Below are 23,812 nucleotides of genomic sequence, written 5' to 3'. Positions count from 1 at the left end.
ATCAACCCATTTTATTAAACACTGTAGTTGTTTGCCTTGGTAGGAAAGCTGGTAGGTACAGTTTAGTAACACAATGACCTGAGCTGTTTTTGAAGCTGAGGGGTCTTTAAGGATGTCTCCTTACCCGTGACATCTCCTCACCTGTGAAGCACCCCTGCGCTGGGGAAGGGAGCTTTACAGAGTTTTGTGTCCCCCTATCTCACAATGCTGTTTGGAATCTCCCTGGTCAGATGGCTTTGTTTTTAGTCTGCAGTGAGTGACAGGAAGCTCCAGATTTCTCCTCTCTCTCTCTCTCTCTCTCTTCCTCTCCATCTGTGGGGCTAAGATCCAGCTTCCCTCACTCCCCTTTCGATCTGTTGCTGTGTATCCTGTCCCTCACCAGGCTGACTAATGTCCTCCCAGTGCCCTCCCAAGAAGATTGAGATGAAAGCTGGACACCCGGCAGCAGGTTGGAAGCTTGACTCACCAGGGGAAGTGCGAAGGCCACTCCTTTATAAAGTCACAATTTATGTTTTGTCTTTGATCTGTAGTGTGAGAGAGCCTTTGTACTGCGGTGATGCAGTGTTTAAACAAGCAAAGCTGATTAGGGTATTTAGTGCAGGAACCTATTACTGGGATGGGACACCTGCAGCTCCTATAACCATGCTTGGTTTCCAGGTTTGACTTTTTTTGTTGATTCTTGGGATGTGGGCGTCGCTGGCTAGGCCAGCATTTACTGCCCATCCCTAATTGCACTTGAGAAGGTGGTGGTGAGTTGCCTTCTTGAACCGCTGCAGTCTTTGGGGCGTAGGTACACCCACAGTGCTGTTAGGAAGGGAGTTCCAGGATTTTGACCCAGCGACAGTGAAGGAACGGTGATATAGTTCCAAGTCAGGATGGTGTGTGACTTGGAGGGGAACTTACAGGTGGTGGTGTTCCCATGCATCTGCTGCCCTTGTCCTTCTAGGTGGTAGAGGTTGCGGGTTTGGGGGGAGCTGTTGATTGGGAGCCTCAGTAGGGGACTAATCGAGTGCTTTTACCACGGGGGAGGGAGCTACAGGTGAGGCTACAGCTGCAGTTTGTCCCTGGACTGCATGAGCTGAGGCCAGTGTCAGAACAGGGACTCAGGGTGATTTATTCTCTGGCCCTCCTTCCCTTTTATGGTGAAACTCTCACTTCTGCTTGGACCCAGGCTACAAGATCAGAGGCGAGGTTGGCAACTCACCATGTGGTGCTGTCAGTGTCCTGACGGTGACAGTGCTGACAGCCTCACTGTTGTTACTCCTTCCCCACACCCAGTAAAGTCTTACCTCCGGGGGCCGGATTGCAAAGAGGAGGAAGTGATGCTTCAGTTACACAGAGTCTTGGTCAGACCCCATCTGCAGTAACTGGGTTCAGTTCCGGGCCCGCACCTCAGGAAGGAAATATTGGCCATGGAGGGTGTGCAGTGCAGATTCACCAGCATGGTCCCAGGGTTAAAAAGGTTAAGTTATGATCCCCAGTTGCATAGACTCAGCTTGTATTCCCTTGTGTTTAGAAGGTTGAGGGATGATCTCACTGAGGTGTTGAAAATGATTAAAGGATTTGCTAGGGCAGATAGAGAGAAACTATTTCCTCTGGTGGGGTTGGGTGGGAGTCCAGAACAAAGGGGTATAATCTGAAAATTAGAGCCAGGCAGCTCGGGGGTGATGTCAGGGAGCACATCTTCACACAAAGGAGAGTGGAAATCTGGAACTCTCTCCCACAAAAGTCTGTGGATGTTGGGGGTCAATTGGAATTTTCAAGACTGAGATAGATAGATTTTTGTTGGGTAAGGGGATTGAGGGATGTAGAGCGAAGGCATATTGAGTTGAGATACAGATCAGCCATGATCTGATTGAATGGTGGAACAGGCTCGAGGGGCTGAATAGCCTCCTCCTGTTCCTGTGTTCCCACAGCATTTGCATTTCTGTTTCAACATAATGTGCTGTCTTTAAAAATTCACATTCTTTTTGATAATCTTAACTTCAATAAGACAGAGTCTAACCATTTCCGCTTGACATTCAATGGCATTACCATCGCTGAATCCCCCACTATCAATATCCTGGAGGTCGCCATTGACCAGAAACTGAACTGGAATAGCCATATAAATACTGTGGCTACAAGAGCAGCTCAGTGGCTGGGAATTCTGTGGCAAGTAACTCAGTCCTGACTCAACAAAGCCTGTCCACCATCTACAAGGCACAAGTGAGGAATGTGATGGAATACTCTCCACTTGCCTGGATGGGTGCAGCTCCAACAACACTCAAGAAGCTCGACACCATCCAGGACAAAGCAGCCTGCTTGATTGGCACCCCATCTACAAACATTCACTCCCTCCACCACCAACGCACAGTGGCAGCAGTGTGTACCATCTACAAGATGCACTGCAGAAACTCACAGAACAAGGGGGCTTAACCTTAAAATTAGAGCTAGGCAGTATATGGGTGTGTACTATAAACCCCCAAATAGTGAGAGGGAGATAGAAGAACAAATATGTAGGCACATTTCTGAGTGCAGAAACAATAGGGCAGTAACAGTTGGGGATTTCATAGAAACATAGAAAATAGAAGCAGGAGTAGGCCATTCGGCCCTTCGAGCCTGCTCTGCCATTCAATATGATCATGGCTGATCATCCGACTCAGTAACCTGTTCCCGCTTTCCCCCCATATCCTTTGATCCCTTTAAACCCAAGAGCTATATCTAACGCCTTCTTGAAAACATACAATGTTTTGGCCTCAACTGCTTTCTGTGGTAGAGAATTCCACAGGTTCACCATTCTCTGGGTGAAGAAATTTCTCCTCATCTCAGTCCTGAAAGGTTTACCCCGTATCCTTAGACTATGACCCCTGGTTCTGGACTCCCCCGCCATTGGGAACATCCTTCCTGCAGCTACCCTGTCAAGTCCTGTTAAAATTTTAATTTCAATTACTCTAATATCAACTGGGATACAAACAGTGTGAAGGGCACAGAGGGCACAAAATTCTTGAACTGCATTCAAGAGAACTTTTTTAGCCAGCACTTAACAAGCCCAACGAGAGGGGGCACAATTCTAGATTTAGTCTTCAGAAATGAAGCTGGGCAAGTAGATGAAGTCGCAGTGGGCGACCATTTTTGAGATAGCGACTATAATGCCCTTAGATTTAACATAATTATGGAAAAGGACAAAGATAAAACAGGAGTAAAAGTTCTAAATTGGGGAAAGGCAAATTTTACGAAGCTGAGAGGTGATCTGGCGAAAGTGGACTGGATACAGCTACTTGAAGGAAAATCAGTGGCAAACCAGTGGGAGGCATTCAAAAGAGAGATTCTACAGGCACAGTGTAGGCATGTGCTCACAAAGAAAAAGGGTGATACGGCCAAATCTAGAGCCCCCTGGTTATCCAGAAGCTTACAGGGTAAGATAAAGCAGAAAAAGAAAGCTTATGACAGTTACAAAAAACTTAATACTTTAGAAAGCCTAGAGGAGTATAGAAAGTGCAAGGGTGAAGTAAAAAAGGAATTAGGAAAGCAAAGAGAAACATGAGAAATTATTGGCAGGTAAAATCAAGGAAAACCCAAAGATTCTTTATCAGTACAGTAAGAGCAAAAGGATAACTAAGGAAAGGATAGGGCCGATCACAGATGTACAAGGGAACTTATTTGTGGATGCAGAAAATATGGGCAAGGTTCTTAATGAGTTTTTTGTCTCTATCTTCACAAAGGAGAGGGATGATGCAGACATTGTAGTAAAAGAAAAGGAGAGTGAAATATTGAATACGATAAGCATAATGAGAGCAAAAGTACTAGAGGGTCTGGCATCCTTGAAAGTGGATAAATCGCCAGGGCCAGATGGATTGTATCCCAGGTTGTTACAGGAAGCCAGGGAGGAAATAGTGGATGCTCGGAGGATCATCTTCAAATCTTCACTAGATGCAGGAGAAGTACCAGACGAGTGGAGGTCTGCGAACGTTGTACCATTGTTTAAAAAGGGTGCGAGGGATAGGCCAAATAATTATAGGCCAGTCAGTCTGACCTTGGCGGTAGGAAAATTATTAGAATCAATTCTGAGAAATAGGATAAACTGTCACTTAGAAAGGCATGGATTAATCAGAGATAGTCAGCATGGATTTGTTAAGGGAAGGTCATGTCTTACTAACTTAATTGAATTTTTTGAGGAAGTAACAAAAAGGATTGATGAGGGTAGTGCAGTGGATGTTGTCTACATGGATTTTAATAAGGCATTTGACAAGGTCCCACATGGCAGACTGGTCAGAAAATTAAAAGCCCATGGGATACAGCGGAATGTGGCGAGTTGGATCCAAAATTGGCTCAGGGACAGGAAACAAAAGGTAATGGTTGATGGATGTTTTTGCGAATGGAAGGTGGTTTCCAGTGGTGTTCCACAGGGCTCAGTGTTGGGTCCTTTGCTGTTTGTGCTATATATTAAGGAATTGGACTTAAATGTGGGAGGCCTCATTGGGAAATTTGCAGATGACACAAAAATTGTCCGTGTAGTTGATAATGAAGAGGATAGCTGTAGATTCCAGAATGATATCAATGGTTTGGTTGAGTGGGCGGAAAAGTGGCAAATAGGATTCAATCCGGAGAAGTGTGAGGTAATGCATTTGGGGAGGGCAAATAAAGCAAGGGAATACACAATAAACGGGAGGATATTGAGAGGGGTTGAGGAAGTGAGAGACCTTGGAGTGTATGTCCACAGGTCCCTGGAGGTGGCAGGACAGGTAGATAGAGTGGTGAAGAAGGCTTATGGAATGCTTTCCTTTATTGGCCGAGGTATAGAATACAAAAGCAGGGATGTGATGCTGGAACTGTATAAAATGCTGGTTAGGCAACAGCTGGAGATTTGCGTACAGTTCTGGTCACCACATTACAGGAAGGACATTATTGCTCTGGAGAGAGTACAGAGGAGATTTACAAGAATGTTGCCAGGGCTTGAAAGTTGTAGCTATGAGGAAAGATTGGATAGGCTAGGGTTGTTTTCCTTAGAACAGAGGAGGCTGAGGGGTGACTTAATTGAGGTGTACAGAATTATGAAGGGCCTAGATAGAGTAGACAGGAAGGACTTGTTTCCCCTAGCGGAGAGGTCAATTATCAGGGGGCACAGATTTAAGGTGATTGGTAGAAGGATTAGAGGGGACATGAGGAAAAACCTTTTCACCCAGAGGGTGGTGGGTGTCTGGAATTCACTGCCCGGATCGGTGGTGGAGACAGAAACACTCAACTCATTTAAAAGGTACCTGGACCTGCACCTGAAATGCTGTAACCGGCAAGGCTACGGACCAGGTGCTGGAAGGTGGGATTAGATTGGGTGGCTAGTTTTTTCAGCCGGCACAGACACGTTGGGCTGAATGGCCTCCTTCTATGTCGTAACATTTCTATGCTTTCAATGGCTGATGTCAGGAAGTACATCTTCACACAAAGGAGAGTGGAAATCTGGAACTCTGTCCCACAAAAGTCTGTGGATGTTGGGAGACAATTGGAATTTTCAAGGCTGAGATGGATAGATTTCTGTTGGGTAAGGGGATTGAGGGATGTTGAGCAAAGGCGTGCAGGTAGGGTTGAGATACAGATCAGCCATAATTTAAAAGCAAAATACTGCGGATGCTGGAAATCTGAAACAAAAACAAGAAATGCTGGAATCACTCAGCAGGTCTGGCAGCATCTGTGGAAAGAGAGGCAGAGTTAACGTTTCGGGTCAGTGACCCTTCTTCGGAAGAAGGGTCACTGACCCGAAACGTTAACTCTGCTTCTCTTTCCACAGATGCTGCCAGACCTGCTCAGCCATAATTTGATTGAACGGTGGAACAGGCTCGAGGGGCTGAATGGCCTCCTTGGACAACACCTTCCAAACCCGTGATCTCTACCACTTAGAAGGACAAGGGCAGCAGATGGGAACACCACCACCTGCAAGTTCCCCTCCAAGTCACACACCATCCTGACTTGGAACTATATCGCCGTTCCTTCACTGTCACTGGGTCAAAATCCTGGAACTCCCTTCCTAACCGCACTGTGGGTGTACCTACCTCACATGGACAGCAGCGGTTCAAAAAGGCAGCTCACCACCACCTTCTCAAGGGCAATAAGAGATGGGCAATAAATGCTGGCCTAGCCAGCGACGCTCATGTCCCAGTTTTGGGCCTCATGCCTCACGTCAGTAACCTGAGTGAGCTGCTGATGTTTGTCGCCCTCCAGAGGCAGCTCCTTCATTGCCAATCGATCAATGTCAGGCTGCTTGCCTCTGGTATGCCCCAGGGAGGGAGGAAGACACTAGGAGAGGGTGAGGGGTGGGGGGCACATTCATGGGCGTGGCAGAACCTCTCAGGACTGCACTCCTGCACCTCCCCTCTCCACATCAGGCCTGCTAGGCCACATCCCCTGAGGGGAGCAGGCCCGATCCAGGCCCCACTCGACACAGCCAATCTGGCAGTGGGACCCCAAACACATGTTAGACCCTTCAGTATCCATTTCCATGCTTTAGGCCATCACCAGGGATGTCTGATGAATTTAACAGTGACCCGGAAGTAAGTGTAGTGCAACCATGGCACCCGATGCTTTCCCAGTTCCTAAGCTGCCAGACACCCTGGGTATCATAGAGTCTTAGAGTCATAGAGTTATACAGCACAGAAACAGGCCCTTCGGCCCAATGTATCTGTGCCATCAAGCACCTAACTATTCCAATCCCATTTTCCAGCACTTGGCCTGTAGCCTTGTCTGCTATGGTGTTTCAAGTGCTCATCTAAATACTTCTTAAATGTTGTGAGGGTTCCTGCCTCTACTACCTCTTCAGGCAGTGTTCCAGATTCCAACCATCCTCTGAATGAAAATTTTTTTTCCTCAAATCCCCTCTAAACCTCCTGCCCCTTCCCTTAAAACTATGCTCCCTGGTTATTGATCCCTCCGCTAAGGGAAAAAGTTTCTTCCTATCTAACCTATCAATGCCCCTCGGTGATCAGTGCAGTATTGAGCCAGAGTAGGAAGATTCCCAGTTTTACTGTCCACTGTACTCTTAGTGAGTTCATCTCAGCCAGGACGGGAGTCAGGGATGCAGGGGGCAGGGAGCTAAAGGCAGGGGGCAGAGATTGCATAGCTGCAATTGTGCTCAGTTCCCTGAGTTAGAGAGGGGGAGGGTAAATCAGCCAGGGTTGCTGTGTCTGATCACTCTTCAGCTCAAAAGTGCATTTTTGGAGCATCAAGTGGTGACAGGATTGGGTACAGCTGTTACCCTCTGCCCATGTCTGGACTGATCACTTGGATAAGATGCTGGCGGGTTGGATTGTCTGTAGAGCTGTGCTGCAGCAAGAGTCAGTGCCTACAATGGAGAAAATTGGAGGGAAGTATCTTTTTTAATGAGATTGTTCGAGATGAGTATGTTTCTGTGTTTTGCTGCCTGTTCTGTACTCGTTTTATAGAGCAAAATAGAACCAGTTCCAGCCCATGGAAGCAGGTCTGCGTCACAACCTTGCGGCCAAAGTTATTTCCTGTGGTGTGAGACCGCGTAAGACAGCCATCAACCTCACTAATACAAGAGATCTGTTTCTAACCAGCATCTTTACACTGTTCAACACCAAGTTTATTACATTTTGGAGTTCTGCTTGATTCAGAACACATACACCTGAGACACCTACAAACCCTCTCTCTCACTCCTGAGCAAAATATTAGAAATGCTTGTGTCTGCTCAATAATCCATCTCTCACCTCTCGTCTCCAACCTCTCTCCCTGTCACAACCCTTCCCTCTCTAGTTTATAGACTCAGAGTCACATACGGCATAGAAGGAGGCCCTTCGGCCCATTGAGTTCATGCCAGCTCGCCACGGAGCTATACTGTCAGTCCCACTCCCTCGCTCGATCTCCATAGACCTGCAAGTTTATTTCCTTCAAATGGCTATCCAATTTCCTTTTGAGATCATTCATCAACCCCACTCAGGTAATTTCACCTCTTGTTTGTCAAAGTTGTGACTCAGTAGTAGTATCTCACCTGAGTCAGCTCCACATCCAGAGACTTGCGCACGCAATGTAGGCTGATAGCTCAGTACACTACAGAGGGAGTGCTGCACTGGCGGAGGTGCTGATTTTTGGGTGGGATGTTAAGCTGAGGCCCTGTCTTCCCTCTCAGGTTGATATAAAATATCTCATTATTTTGAAGACCAGAATACAAGACAATATTTATCCTGGTCATTATCCCATAGTTGTTTGTGGGAGCTTGCTGTGTGCAAATTGACTGCCATGTTTCCTACATTACAACAGTGACTACACTTTAAAAGTACTTCACTGGCTGTAAAATGCTTTGGGACATCCTGAGGTTGTGAAAGGTGCTATAGAAATGCAAGTCTTTTCTTTCCTTGTCAGATCTCCCGTCCTAAATACTTCCCCTCATCCTCAGTGTGTTAATCATTGTACAGTTTCCTTCTTCAACTCATTCTATCCCAGGTCTTTAAACATGTGAAACTTCTCCCACCCTTGCTCTACCCTCCCTCCTACAAGGTACAGGCTGTTAAAATCCAAGCTGAGCCATCAGTTGGTCACTATTTTCTGTAGTGATTATAACTCATCTTCAGTTCAATCCTTTTCAACTCCCTCCAATCCTTTACCCTTCAGCCAGGCTTCTAAAATGAGGAAGAGCTCTCTACGGAGCACAGTTCCTTGGGGGGAGATATCTCTGAGATGGCACTGTGGATTCTCAGTGTCCTTGGACTCCAGTCTGGTTGTCCTGGTTTTACGAATTTGAAGTTTCTTTTCTGAGTTAACAAAGAATGTGTAAAGATTTGCACAGCGGGTGATATATTAACCATAACGCAACAATAAGAATTTAGCCAATGATAGCAGAGTGGTGGTTAATGTTTTCTTTTCAGACGGAAGGAGACGGAAAGAGCGGTTTCCCCAGGGCTCAGGATTGGGGCTAGTCATCTTCTCAATATCTTGAAATAGTCTGGGCTTGGGTATAGGGAATACAACATCAACATTTGCAGGTGGTAGAACAATAGGAAGCATGATAAAGTGTGAAGAGGACTGTTAAGTGACTTCAGAAGGAAACAGACAGGTTAATAGATTGGGAGGTACATGTTAGATGAAATTTAACAGAGAAATGAAGTGATACATTTTAGGATGAAGAGTAAGAATCAAGGAAATAGACACTAAATAGATAAACTATAAAGCAGGGGAGGAGCAGAGAGACTGAGGGGTTTGAGACCCACAAATTGTCAAATTTGATACCATGTACAGCACAGAAACAGGCCATTCGGCCCATCTGGTCCCTGCTGGTGTTTATGCTCCACATAAGCCTCCTCCCATGCTTCTGCATCTCACCCTATCAGCGTATCCTTCTATTCCTTTCTCCCTCATGTGTTTTTCCCTCAAATGTATTTACATTATTCACCTCAGCCACTCCCTGTGGTAGCAAGTTCCACATTCTCACCAATCTCTGGGTAGTTTCTCTTGAATTAGGTGCAAAATAAAACATACGGGATCCTAGGTTTTATAAATAGACACAGAATACAAAAAGAGGTCATGTTATAAGCGGCGTGGACAGAGTGGATAGTCAGAAGCTTTTTCCCAGGGTGGAAGAGTCAGTTACTAGGGGACATAGGTTTAAGGTGAGAGGGGCAAAGTTTAGAGGGGATGTGTGAGGCAAGTTCTTTACACAGAGGGTGCTGAGTGCCTGGAACTTGCTGCCGGGGGAGGTGGTGGAAGCAGGTACGATAGCGACGTTTAAGAGGCATCTTGACAAATACATGAATAGAATGAGAATAGAGGGATACGGACCCCGGAAGTGCAGAAGGTTTTAGTTTAGGCAGGCATCAAGATCGGCGCAGGCTTGGAGGGCCGAATGGCCTGTTCCTGTGCTGTACTGTTCTTTGTTCTTCTTTCTTAAACCTGTACAATCATTGGTTAGCACACAGTTAGAATAGTGTGTCTTGTTTTGGATGCCTTACATTAGGAAGATGTCAAGGCCTTGGAGAGAGGGCAGAAGAGATTTACTGCGATGATAGCAGGGATGAGAGGCTTTAGTTACAAAGAGAAACTCGAGAAACTGGAACTCAGTTCATTACAGGAGAGCTTTTAGAGGTGGGGAAATTTTGTAAACGTTGACTAGTTGACTAGGACTATGAGGTGGGGCTAAAACACACTTTAGCTGCCAGTTCGAGGCAGGACAAGAGTTCAGCCCCATAACATATTGGAATGTAGGTAGCTCAACACTTAAAAGGAAGAATCCATCTGGAGAAAGTTTTCTTAATCTTTAGATTGTCAACAAGCGTATTGTTGTGATGAAGGTTCCAATCTAAAATGTTAATTAGCCTTTTCATCTTTCAGCAGCTGTTGAGCTTGTGTATTTATAGAACTTTCTGCTGGGACCTTGGGGAGATTCCAGTCTCCCTCGGCTGGACCAGTTTTGCTTGTATTCAGCCTGTGCTCAGTGAAATTGAAACAATCCCTGACATTACAGTAATAAACCTACACAAACAACAGGAAGCATGAGGCTAAGACCCTTAAACCACTAAAAAAATTAAACATTCAAAAATAAGTTAGACACTTTACCTCTGCTTATGTCATCACTGCTGTTCGCTGTTTTTGCTCATTCCCTATGTTGGAATTCAGGATATCAGAGTCAATTAACCCTTTAACCACTTCATTCTCAAGTTCTGAAATGATTCGAAGTGATAACCCTTATTGGTGGCGGTGGTTAAATTTTATTCAGTATAAGTAAAACTTGACACATGATAATATCGGAACAGTGTTTTTTTAATTTTTAATTTTATTTAGAGATACAGCACTGAAACAGGCCCTTCGGCCCACCGAGTCTGTGCCGACCAACAATCACCCATTTATACTAATCCTACATTAATCCCATATTCCCTACCACATCCACTCCATTCTCCTAACTATACTAGGGGCAATTTACAATGGCCAATTTACCTATCAACCTGCAAGTCTTTGGCTGTGGGAGGAAACCGGAGCACCCGGCGGAAACCCACGCAGTCAGAGGGAGAACTTGCAAACTCCGCACAGACAGTACCCAGAACTGAACCAGGGTCGCTGGAGCTGTGAGGCTGCGGTGTTAAACTTTGGGGTTTTCAAAGGGGGTCATGTAAAGACCACTTGACTTTGATAAACTGTCCCTGGAAATGTTTTTTAAAAGGGGCACTGAGAGGTCTTGTCAGGAAAACAAGCTTTTCCAGGAAACCACCTGACTCCCAGCAACAACAACAAGCCTTTCCGGGAAGCCACCTGACTTCCAGCTCAATAAACAACAGAAAACTTTGGACATCTGGAGAAGTTGTTTACAAAGAAGTGACAGGTCAAGATTAATGGAGGTCAAAAAGTTGACCTCTTGTTGTCAGTTTCGCTTTTGAATTGTTTTGAGTTGTGGTTGAACTGTGTAAAAAGGGACAGAACTTCCAATGAGAGAAGAGAATTCCCAAGGAAGGAGGGAAGGGGAAGGAGAGAAGACCACAACCCAGCTCAGCTTTCCAGCACCTCTCTAACAGACCCGGAGATGTATCAATGCATCTCGTCTCCCATCTTTGAAGAAAAGTATGTTAAATTCATTCTCAATGCCGCCTGAAAAGAACTGTACTAAAAGATCCCAGTGATCCGTCTACGTGTACTCAGAGGCCAGACTGTATGTATCTACATGTACTCAGAGACCAGACTGTATGTATCTACATGTACTCAGAGACCAGACTGTATGTATCTACGTGTACTCGGAGGCCAGACTGCATGTATCTACATGTACTCAAGAGGCCAGACTGTATGCCAGTTTTGGAACACAACATATCTCATCTGCTCTTTCTTCAAGAATGAGCAAGTTTTCAGCCCAAGTGTTCTGTGTAGGTGTGTGTGTGTATGTGTGTGAGGGGCTAAGGTAAAAATAAAATTGTTATATTTCATTCAGTGTGTTTATGCTTTGCTTCATTATTGGTTAAGACCTGTTTTATAATAAACTGATAATTTTGTTGTTTATTAAAGAAACCTGGTTGATATGTTTTATTCTGGGATAAAAAGAGAATCTATGATTGACCGTATCAGTAAGTGGGAAAAAATTAAAATGTATCTTGTGACTCGTGGAGAAGTGGAACTAGAATAAACAGTGCACTCCTCCCACCTCAGTTGTAACAGCAGAAATATCAAAGTGTAACAGCATTATCATTAAACTCCTCTAATTCTGGCCTCTTGTTCATCCCAGATTTTAATTATGCACCATTGGCGGCAGTGCCTTCAGCTGCCTGGGCCCTAGGCTCTGGAATTCCCTCCCTAAACCTTTCCACCTCTCTTTCCTTTAAAACTCTCCTTAAGACCTACCTCTTTGACCAAGCTTTTGGTCACCTGTCCTAACACCTCCTTATGTGGTTTGGTGTCACATTTTGTTTGCTCATGTTCTTGTGAAGCATATTGGGATGTTTTACTATGTTCAAGGTGCTATATAAATGCAAGTAGTTGTTATGACCAACTCACAGTGTTTGTCATTCCTCCCTGCTCCAGATTGGCTTCATTGCAAACAGTTATTGTTGTGACTGACCTGGGAGAGTAGGACCTAAGAAAACAAACTTCAGGCAGAGTACGTTTAAAATTTTCTGTAAATTTTGTGCAAAAGATTTCCTTATTGGTTTAAAGCATTTGAATTACTTGTAGACTCCATTTGCAAAGCAGGAGATCCCTTTGTTTTTCCCAAAGTTGGTTTTCATTGGCTGGAAACTGGCTGATTCGCCAGCCAATCAAAGACCCAGAACGACTTGTTTCATCAATCGGAACCCCCAAGAGCTGCTTCTAATGAGGAAACTTTTTGCCCAACTGAGTTTAGCTGAACAGGCTGGTACTCTAAGGCTTAAAGCAAGGAACTGGGTCACCCCACAACAAAATAAGAACACCAAAACCAACCCAGAAAACTTTAATGCAGGCAGTGAAATGTTCCCTCTTAATATTTGACAAGTTATCATTCACTGAGTTTTCTAAAAGTTAAAGTTAGGGGTCCACACAACAGGTGGCAGAGAGGCTGTTTGAGGGGATAGGCAGTATAGCTGGAGCCTCCAAGACAGGAGCTGAGCAATTATCTGTCCGTATGTATTGTTACGACCGACTGCTCCAGTCAAAGCCCCCAATCAAAATATACAATTCTGATTGTGGTGGGAGAGACGCACTGATAATTCAATCCCGTCACTCCACAGATCGGCTAACATATCATTTAAAACTTTCCAAATTAAAGAAAGACCCAGCCAAATTGTACTATCTATTAACCTTGAATGAGGCTAACCAAACCAGGTGTCTTTAAATCAACAAATTAACTCTTTAATTAAAAGAACTAAATTCTTAAACACTATGAAGATATAAACAACATTTAAAATAGAAAAAATTAGAGTCCTTGCAAATTTACAGTCCAATGTTGCTTGAAGTCCTCCAGAATGTTGCTTTCCTTCTCCAGCGAATTTCAACAATTAATGACTTACAAACACTTTCAACAGAATCAATCTGACTTTAGAGTTTTTGAGGGATAAAAGATTGTCACAGTCTAACTTCCCTCCCTTCAGTTTAAATTACCAGAGATCTCTGTTTTGGCTTGACTTTTTTTTAGAATTTTGAGAGATAATAATAAACAGACTAAAACTCCTCTTCCTCCAGTTTAAATGGTTGAGAGCTCTTTTTCCAGGTGCTGTCATCACAGCTGTGTCCTCGGTGTCTGTGAACAAACTGTCTTCAACTCAAAGCCAGTTCAAAACTGAATTGTAACAAATGTATCGCATAAGACACACTTCCAGTGGCTGTATCTATGGTAATGAGAATGCACCCTTTGAAACGCAGTCTCCAAATGGCTCTTTCTAGGGCAACAAAAATGCACCTTCCTATAACTCCTGAAGCTTTCTGGTTCTTAAAGCAATACTGATCCCTTGAAAACCTTAAAGGCAAACTGTATAGTCCCCAAAAAAAGCTACAGGACCATGACAGCTCCGCCCCCTAGCGGAATGAAACGCCATTCCTGAAATGCATTTCATTACAATTGGTTAAAAAAAAGACTAATTGGAAAAACGTTAACATTTTTTTCCCACACATTTACAGATATACACATTTCTAAAAAAAAATGTTTAGACTACAGCAACAAGTTCCACCCGAACATTTCAACTTTAAATTTTCAAAAGGTTGTTCCAATTAACCCATTTCAAATTTACAAGCATCGTCTTCCAATTGTTTCGTGTTTTCCTTCCAAGTATCCCTATTGTCCATCACCTCAGCCAGGTGAACTGCACAGCTAGGAGCACTGACCACTACTGGGTTCACTATTCTCTGAGATGTTTCTCGAATACCTCTTAACCTATGTGGCATCACTTGACACTGGAAAACCCTGTCCGGTGTAACACAAGTTGATTTTTTCTTACCCTGGAGTGTCAAAGGAATTTGACAGTATCCTTCCAACACATCTGTCTATTTAAGACACAGTGTTTTGGCCACTCTGTCCATACAGTCTTTTAAATGAGAATTTGGGTAGGAGTCTGCCTTTTTTACCACAGTGACTTTTCTAGAGTCTATGCAAGTTTGAGCCGACCCACCAGGTTTAGTCATCAAGATCATCTGCGAATTCCAGCTGTCCTGACTAGGTTCATCTAAGCTGCCCTTCAGCATACATTGTACCTCTGCTTCCACTCAGGCCTGTCTGTCTGGACCGAAGCGAAAAGGATGTAATTTAAAGGAATGGTTCCCCCTATACCCACATCATGTGTGGCTAAGGTTGTATATCCTGGCTTATCCCTACAAACTTTCTGAAACATTGTGAAAACCCTGTTTAGGACTTCACGCTGTTTTGCCTCGAAGTGTAAAAGCCTATGGTTTAATTTTCCTCGCCATTCTGTATTCGCTGATTGGATAGTTGGAGGTTCAATCTGAGAATTTCCTCGGCCTGTTTCTGCCTCATCCTCACTATCCTTTTCCTTCTCCACAATCCCGATTACCTGACATACCTGTACTGGCTTATCCTCCTCACTGCGGTAATATGGTTTGAGCAAATTAATGTAGCACAAGCAGTGGTTGTTCCAGTGATCAGGGGTGTCAATCAAGTAATCTACCTTACCCACTCTTTTGATCACTCTTTATGGGCCACTGAACCGTGCTTTCACTGGTTCTCCCTGCGATGGTAACAACACTAAAACATCATCCCCTGGTTTTATAGTAGGTGGTGGTTTTCCCACCATTTGACAGGAGTGGCACACCCTACAAAATTGTCTCACATCCTTTGTAAGACCTGGCCAGTAATAATGTTTGCTTATGTGTGATTTGGTCTTCCGAATTCCTCTATGTCCTGAAAAAGGAATGTCGTGTGCTAACCTTAATAATCTTTGTCGATATTTAGGTGGTACCATTATCTGTTCAGCAACTGTCCAGTGTTCGTCAGCAGGTCTATGAGGCAGTCATTTCCTCCTCAAAACCCCGTTTGCCACATAATAGCCTTCCGGAACTCCTTTCACCTCAGCTTCTGAAAGAGCCAGCTGTGCTATTTGGTAGATCTCTGGATCAGCTTGCTGTGCTGCAATGATAGACAATCTGTTAAACATCTCATTTGGATTATCTAAATCCCCAAATAAGGTTTCACATGCCTGAATATCTATTTGTGGTGCCCCTTTTACCTCCGACAACGGATCCTGTTTAGCCATTGTTCGGGTAACTACACATGCCAAATGGCCTTTTTCTGTGCTGTAAATTCAATGTAATTTAGAGAAGTACAGTTGGACAGTCTGTGGCAGTCAGCTGGTTTGAATGAGCCATTTTGTGCTTCATGTTGCTCAGCGTGTCCACCGTTTCGAGCAGAACATGGAGCTAATTGTGGATCACAAACTGCATCAACTAAGGAAAGGATTATAGCATCATCTCCTGTTGTTTCTGTCTTCCACTAATTGTCATTTTCTCCCAGTCAGAGCGGGAGGCATGAGAATTGTCCAGAAGCATCACAACAGTGGAGATGCTCAGAGCCAGGAGAAGGAGAAAGGGAGCAAGGACTTTGAGAGCAGCAGGTGAGGTCAGGCTGGGATTCAAACACTCTGCAGCATTCACTCATTAACCCAGCTTCAGTCTGTACCAATCTCGCTTGGGGCAGCAGTCAGAGTTGCTGTGATTCCCTCATAACCTGGGATAGGTAGGAGTAACCCTGCCCCTGACCCAAACCCTGGCCTTGACCCGAACCCTGACCTTGACTCTGACCCTGATCTAACCCTAAACCTGACCCTGACCCTGAGCCTAATCCTGACCCAAGCCCTAACCTACCTGGGCTCCTGCTCCTCATCTCTATCTGCTGATCACTGCTGCAAAGAATATGTGCCTGGACATGGGGTGGGGTCAGGATCAGGCAGGACTGTGAGGCCTTCTACAGTCGGATATCCTCTGCAACTCTTCCCTCCCCACCCCACTCCAGCTCCCTCCCTCTCCACCCACTTGCTCTCTCCTCACCTCCCTCTTGAATCCCTCCCTCTTCACCACCTACCTCTCTGTCCATCACCACACCCTCCCCCTTCATCCCCTCCCCCTCCACCCCTATCCTCTTTCACCTCTCTCTTTCATGGTGCAGAGACTGAGGTCTAACCTGAAACAGCCTCAGTATCCTTCATGCTCTGAGTTGCAGGTGAACAAACACCAACAAGCTGGCTTCATTCTGTGGAATAATGATTACCAGATACATTTCCACAAAACTGCTATGATAATTTAGCTTCTCTCTCCACTGAAGAAATGCTGCAACCATTTTCATTCCTCCATCTCCTTCCTCCCTTCCTGTGGAGAGTTGGCCTCTGCTGAGGGGCTCGGCACTCCCAGGAACTGGAGTAGGTGTCAGGCCCCTGGATGTGAAGACACTGGATTACACAGAGCTCCGGCCAACTCACACTCCACCTTGTGTCGAGAATGATTCAGCCTGTTTTACGGGGCAGAGGAAGGAGAAGTGAGGTAGGATGTGGGGGAGGGGATTTGGGGAGGTGTGTGTGGGGGGGAGATGGGGAGGTACAGCTGGCGTAGAGTTGTGCATCAGTCATACAGCCCATGTGTGTCTTGGTGTCAGTTCTTGCACATGTACACTGGGTCAGAATCCTGGAACCCCATCCCTAACAGCACTGTGGGTATACCCGCACCAGATAGACTGCAGCAGATCAAGAAGACAGCTCACCATCACCTTCTCAAGGGTAATTAGGGATAGGTAATAAATGCTGGCCTAGCCAGCAATGCTCACATCCTGGGAATGTATCAATGAATAAAAACACAGTGAGTGAAAAAGAATGATTCAGCCCCTGCTATTTCTCCAGCAGCTGTTCCCTAGTTCTTTACAATGAGCAGCTATGTCTATCTGAGGGAACCAGCTTTCAGGGCTGTTGGTTTATTAACTGCGGTCTGATGCCACAAGCTTGCATTGAATAAAGGTTATCACGATTCAGGCTTTCACTAGTGGAGAGATGGGTCTGTTCTTACCCAGCAGTGAGCTAATTTACAGGAAGACAAGCGGTGTGAGCTGTTGTGGTCGTAGCTGAATGCTGTGAATGTTGTGGTATTACCTGAGACACAATGTTCAGACGGCACTTCTGAAGACCCTTCAGGGAACTAGCATTTGTTTTGCAAAAAGAGCTGGATCTTGAGGTTTGACTCCTCTCAGGGGATGTTGTTAATCTCACCATGCCTGTCTGTGCCTGCTCTGCCCCCAACCTGAGGGTGAGATGCCAATTGTGCATCCTTCCCGTAACGAAGGCTTCCAGCAAGACCATTCCTGTCTTCTGATGCAATGCTATCCCTTCCTCCCCTGAAGGCACTAACTTTTATTGGAGGCTGGCGTCCAGTGTTGTTAGCTGCCTCCAATATTTCACTCAGGAATGTGAATTTTACAGTGTTTTTAACATAACACCAACATCCCGAGGTGTTTTGTAGAGACGTAATCAAGTAAAACAATGACACCGAGTCAAAGAAGGAGACATTAGCAAGGGCTGGCCAAAGGCTTTCTCAACGAGGTGGGTTTCAAGAAGGGTTTTAACAGAGGTGGCAGCAGCCCATCTAGATCGCCTAGCAATCCTCAGTTCTGCCTCCATTCCTGTTCCCGAGGACTGGGTTTTACTCACTCTGTGAACTGAAGGGAATTCCTGTTATCAGTCTTTTCCCAGTTTGTATCCTGTGTCTCCTCATCCTGCAATTCAGCATGAAATTTTTAATATCCCATTGGGTATCTTTGATATTCTTTCTACTCTGTTACAACCGAGACGGGAGGAGTGCACTGTTTGTTCTAGTTCCACTTCTCCACGGGTCACAACATATATTTAAATTTTCCCACTTACCGATACAATCATAGACTCTATTTTTATCCCAGAATAAAACACACTAATCAGGTTTCTTTAATAAACAACAAAATTATCAGTTTATTATAAAACAAGTCTTAACCAGTAATGAAGTAAAGCATAAGCACACAGATTGAAATTTTAAAGTTCCCTTTTTACCTTAGCCCCCCACACACAAACACATATACTGGTTAACTGGAAAAATGAAAGATATTTTTGTTTCGAGCTTTGTTACAGACAAAAAAAAACACTTGGGCTGAATACTTGCTCATTCCTGAAGAAAACAACAAGTGAGATATGTTGTGTTCCAAAACTGGCATACAGTCTGGTCTCCGAGTACACGTAGACCTGCCATTGGGATCTTTTAGAACAGTTCTTTTCAGGCAGCAATGAGAATTAATTTAGCAGGCTTTTCTTCAAAGATAGGAGACGAGATGAGTTGACACAGTAGACTTCTCAGGGTCTTTTAGAGAGGTGCTGGAAAGCTGAGCTGGGTTGTGATCTTCTCTTCTTCCTTGGGAATTCTCTTCTCTCCTTGGAAGTTCTCTTCCTTTTTCTGCAGGCTTTTTAAAGAGATCGATCAGGCTGGGCTGAGCACGGGTTCTGTCCTTCAGTTTTATTTTTTTTAAATGCCAACCAATTCAAAAGTGAAGTTGGAAACAGAAAGCCCACCTTCTGACCTGTCACTTCTCTGCACACATCTTCCCCAATTACCAGGGTTTCTGTTCTATTTTTAACTTGAGTCATGTGACAACCAGTAACTATTGTTGTCAAACAAGTCCTTTTAGAGTTCTCTTGATGACCCTCCCGAGAAAAAAAACTGATTTGACTATGAATTCCTCAAAAAATATATTTAACAAAAGCAGAAGCACTTTCATAAGAACACAAACTTAAAAAAGCAAAGCAACAGGGGAAGAAAGGCAGTAATTGTGGTCTGTTTTTTCTGACCTTGATAACCTTCGACCCTCCACCCATGAGAATATACCAGCACCCGCCGATGTACACTGTTAACCCCTCAGCAATTGTAGTTAGCCGGTAAAGTGGGTGGAGAGATTGAGCGTTAACTCACTGCTACTCAATATCACCCCTTAGGATTGCCCACTGCAAGTGACCTCAAGGAGCTGTCTGCCCTGCCATGGGTGGAAATGCAGGGCACTGGGGGCAGGATGCATGGTGTAGGGGACATGGCTCAAGGTGTAGGTCATAGGGCACAGTCTGGAGGGTACAGTATGCATCATCAATGAATAACCTACTTGGATGTGTTGACCGACTTTACAATCAAAACCTCCTCGATGCTCTGGAATGAACAGACTGAGAAAGCTGAGTGTATGTTTACACTAATCTTACTAATGTTAGCTTGGCTTGGGTACAGCACCGGCACCTCTTGAGTCAGATACTGTAGGTTCATTCTCTCTCTCTCGCTGTGTAAATTCAGTTTTCACCACATTATTGATGAATCAAATGTAGCAAACTGGCTGCAGTGTTTCTCTACAAAATAACAGTGACTATACTGCCAAAGCACGACATTGGCTGTAAAGCATTTTGGGACAGTATAAGGATGTAAAAGGTGCTACAGAAATGCAAGTTCTTTTTTTTCCGCCCAGGTGACGCTCCCATGCCTCTGAACCATTGTTTCTTCTCTTTCCAGCCCACCCAAGCAAACAATCATTATCTCTGGAGCAGTCACCAGGGTAAGACTCTACTGCTTTCAAACCCATTTTTGAAAACTTAACTGTAGCTTGCTAGCTGACTGAATGCAGCCAGCTCGAAATGCCCATTGTCCTCTCAAATCTGGGTTCAAATCCAACCCACAGAGAAGGGTGGAAAGTCTCTGTTCCCTGTAACAACATGAAATGAGTTAGAGCAGACAGTGCCTCAGTTTAATGTTTCTTCTGAAAGATGGTAACTTTGATAGTGCAGTGCACCCTCAGTACTGACCCTCCGACAGCGCGGCGCAGCCTCAGTGCTGGCCCTCCGACAGTGCGGCGCTCCCTCAGTACTGACCCTCCGACAGCGCGGCGCACCCTCAGTACTGACCCTCCGACAGCGCGGCGCTCCCTCAGTACTGACCCTCCGACAGTGCGGCGCTCCCTCAGTACTGACCCTCCGACAGCGCGGCGCTCCCTCAGTACTGACCCTCCGACAGTGCGGCGTTCCCTCAGTACTGACCCTCCGACAGTGCGGCGCTCCCTCAGTACTGACCCTCCGACAGTGCGGCGCAGCCTCAGTGCTGGCCCTCCGACAGTGCGGCGCTCCCTCAGTACTGACCCTCCGACAGCGCGGCGCACCCTCAGTACTGACCCTCCGACAGTGCGGCGTTCCCTCAGTACTGACCCTCCGACAGTGCGGCGCTCCCTCAGTACTGACCCTCCGACAGTGCGGCGCTCCCTCAGTACTGACCCTCCGACAGTGCAGCGCTCCCTCAGTACTAACCCTCCAACAGTGCGGCACTCCCTCAGTACTGACCCTCCGAGTGCGGCACTCCCTCAGTACTGACCCTACGAGTGCGGCACTCCCTCAGTACTGCATTGACAGCCTGGATTTTGTGCTTATGCATCTGGAGCAGGACTTGAACACACAATTATTGGGTTCAGAGGCAAGTGTGCTGCTCACTGAGTCAGGGTAACACCTGCAGTGACACTGCCTCTGGTGGTGGGAGCTCATTTAGTTTTAGTTCCCAATGTATTTACAAGATCCCATTTTTTTGGTTTTCACAGAAAGAAAAGGCATATTTGCAAAATATGATAGTAAAATAGTGGAATCCCAGGCAATGCAGATTGAGTGATCATAACCTCTGATGCTGTTGGTTTGAACCTCGTTTCTCCCTCCCTATTCCTGCAGGGTGATAAGGACTTCCCTCCAGCTGCCGCTCAAGTTGCACACAACAAACCACAGCCATGTGTGGAGAAATTACCAGCTCCGCACCACATCAACTCCTTCATACATCAACCACGCAAATGAAGTGACGGGAAGCCTCAGCAGTGAGCTTGCACACCAGCGAGCATAAATCCTTCATGGAAATTCTTTGCTTTTTCTAGTCTGGCGAAATGATATTGTTGAGATTGGCTTTGATTGGTCGACAATTGACCCCTGATTTTTCTGTTATATGAGCTGCAATCTCAGTGGATGAATGTTCGATGTCTTGTCTGTTATCACAGGCCGATTGGGTTAATGTTTTTGATTGGAGGAATGTTAAATATTCATTCACTAATATTACAAACTGCCCCATTTCACACCTGTGACAAACTGCACATCGAGGGCAAAATTGGTGTTTGTTGGTGACTCAAACAGAGCTGGCAAATCCATCGGCTGTTATACAGCTTCCCAATTTTCTTTGAAGTCGCAGGAATCTCAGGCTGGGGGTAAAACATGAGTCCCATTCCATTATCATCACCTTTTGCATTACTGCCAAAGACCAAATTTCACCCTCATTCCCTTGGAACATCTTTCCCACTGTTTCTCTCACTTGAGAACTGTTAGTGACATGAGGTACAGAAAAGCACAGATCATCCAAAACATTGCTTGGACTTCAGGACTCAGTGGGAAATTTCTAGTCCTGATTTAAAGGACCATTACCTTCAATAAAAAAAATCATTTGTCAAAACTTTATTGTCTTATAACTTTACCACCAGTCAGTTAAAGGAACACATTGAGTCCTGTCATGGGAGCCTCAGCATCACAAGGACACAGGGCTACAGGATGGCCCACACTCACATTCTCAGTGCAACTGGGAATGTGCAATAAGTGTCAGCCTTGCCCGTGACAACCACATCCCCAGAATGAAAGAAATAATCTTCATAACACCAGTTCTCAAAAGTCCAGTGTGCTGATGCAAACCATGTTGGAATGTACATTTGTGTATCCTGTGAGCAATGAGACAGAATTCAGAGGTGACTCTGCATGTTTTTATGGGTGGGTTACAGTCAGCTCAAGATTCCCAGGCCTGCAGCTATCCAGTGTTGCGGAATTAAGGGAGAAGTATTACTGGATAGAGGGACGAGTGTTGCTGGATGGAGGAACGAGTATTGGAAGGCGGGAGGGAGTGAATGTTGCTGTATGGAGGGAACGAGTGTTGCTGAATCGAGGGAGTGAGTGTTACTGGATCGAGGGAGTGAGTATGGCTGGATGGAGGGAGTGAGTGTTACTGGATGGAGGGAGTGAGTGTTACTGGATCGAGGGAGTGAGTATGGCTGGATGGAGGGAGTGAGTGTTACTGGATGGAGGGAGTGAGTGTTGCTGGATGGAGGGAATGAGTGTTGCTGAATAGAGGGATCAATTGTTGCTGGATGGAGAGAGTGAGTGTTGCTGGATGGAGGGAATGAGTGTTGCTGAATCGAGGGACGAGTGTTGCTGGATGGAGGAACGAGTATTGGAAGGATGGAGGAATGAGTATTCGAAGGCGGGAGGGAGTGAATGTTGCTGGATGGAGGGAGTGAGTGTTACTGGATAGAGGGAGTGAGGGTTACTGGATCGAGGGAGTGAGTATGGCTGGATGGAGGGAGTGAGTGTTACTGGATGGAGGGAGTGAGTGTTGCTGGATGGAGGGAATGAGTGTTGCTGAATAGAGGGATCAATTGTTGCTGGATGGAGAGAGTGAGTGTTGCTGGATGGAGGGAATGAGTGTTGCTGAATCGAGGGACGAGTGTTGCTGGATGGAGGAACGAGTATTGGAAGGATGGAGGAATGAGTATTCGAAGGCGGGAGGGAGTGAATGTTGCTGGATGGAGGGAGTGAGTGTTACTGGATAGAGGGAGTGAGGGTTACTGGATCGAGGGAGTGCGTATGGCTGGATGGAGGGAGTGAATGTTACTGGATGGAGGGAGTGAGTGTTACTGGATGGAGGGTGGGAGTGTTGCTGGATGGAGGGTGGGAGTGTTGCTGGATGGAGGGAGGGAGTGTTACTGGATGGAGGGAGGGTGTGTTGCTGGATGGAGGGAGGGAGTGTTGCTAGATGGAGGGAGTGAGTGTTACTGGATAGAGGGAGGGAGTGTTGCTGGATGGAGGGAGCGAGTGTTGCTGGATGGAGGGAGCGAGTTTTGCTGGATGGAGGGAGCGAGTTTTGCTGGATGGAGGGAGTGAGTGTTGCTGGATGGAGGGAGGGAGTGTTGCTGGATGGAGGGAGTGAATGCTGCTGGATGGAGGGAGTGAGTGTTACTGGATGGAGGGAGTGAGTGTTACTGAATGGAGGGAGTGAGTGTTGCTGGGTGGAGGGAGGGGGTTTTGCTGGATGGAGGGAGTGAGTGTTGCTGGATGGAGGGAGTGAGTGTTACTGAATGGAGGGATGGTGTGTTGCTGGATGGAGGGAGGGAGTTTAGCTGGATGGAGGGAATGAGTGTTGCTGGATGGAGGGAGGGAGTGTTGCTGGATGGAGGGAGTGAGTGTTACTGGATGGAGGGAGTGAGTGTTACTGGATGGAGGGAGTGAGTGTTACTGAATGGAGGGAGGGTGTGTTGCTGGATGGAGGGAGTGAGTGTTACTGGATGGAGGGAGTGAGTGTTACTGGATAGAATGAGTGAGTGTTACTGAATGGAGGG

At 45.7% G+C, this 23,812-nt stretch overlaps 2 protein-coding genes across 3 annotated transcripts in view; one reads left to right on the top strand and one right to left on the bottom strand.

Annotated features, from left to right (window-relative positions):
- The window catches only part of LOC137348255 (tensin-4-like), a 117,593-nt gene extending 102,188 nt beyond the window's left edge, over window positions 1-15,405 (bottom strand). Inside the window, exon 1 of the mRNA XM_068013675.1 lies at window positions 15,307-15,405. The gene's annotated coding sequence lies outside the window, so the exon portion shown is untranslated. The remainder of the gene's footprint in view (window positions 1-15,306) is intronic.
- On the top strand, window positions 239-21,882 carry LOC137348256 (death-associated protein 1 homolog). 2 transcript variants are annotated; one of them, XM_068013676.1, is made up of 5 exons: window positions 239-448; window positions 7,741-7,924; window positions 15,890-15,989; window positions 19,927-19,969; window positions 21,120-21,882. In XM_068013676.1, the coding sequence occupies exons 2-5, from the start codon at window positions 7,798-7,800 to the stop codon at window positions 21,237-21,239; spliced, it is 390 nt and encodes a 129-aa protein (XP_067869777.1). In that variant the 5' UTR covers window positions 239-448; window positions 7,741-7,797; the 3' UTR covers window positions 21,240-21,882. The 2 variants fall into 2 exon arrangements, with proteins under 2 accessions (XP_067869777.1, XP_067869778.1); XM_068013677.1 differs by lacking the exon at window positions 7,741-7,924 and having other exon boundaries at window positions 242-448.
- The last annotated feature ends 1,930 nt before the right edge of the window (window positions 21,883-23,812 follow it).

Source organism: Heterodontus francisci, chromosome 33 (genome assembly GCF_036365525.1).
Source record: "Heterodontus francisci isolate sHetFra1 chromosome 33, sHetFra1.hap1, whole genome shotgun sequence".
In the NCBI taxonomy this organism is placed as follows: Eukaryota; Metazoa; Chordata; class Chondrichthyes; order Heterodontiformes; family Heterodontidae; genus Heterodontus; species Heterodontus francisci.
Note: the sequence above shows the minus strand (reverse complement) of the source record. Positions and strands in the feature narration are given on the sequence as shown.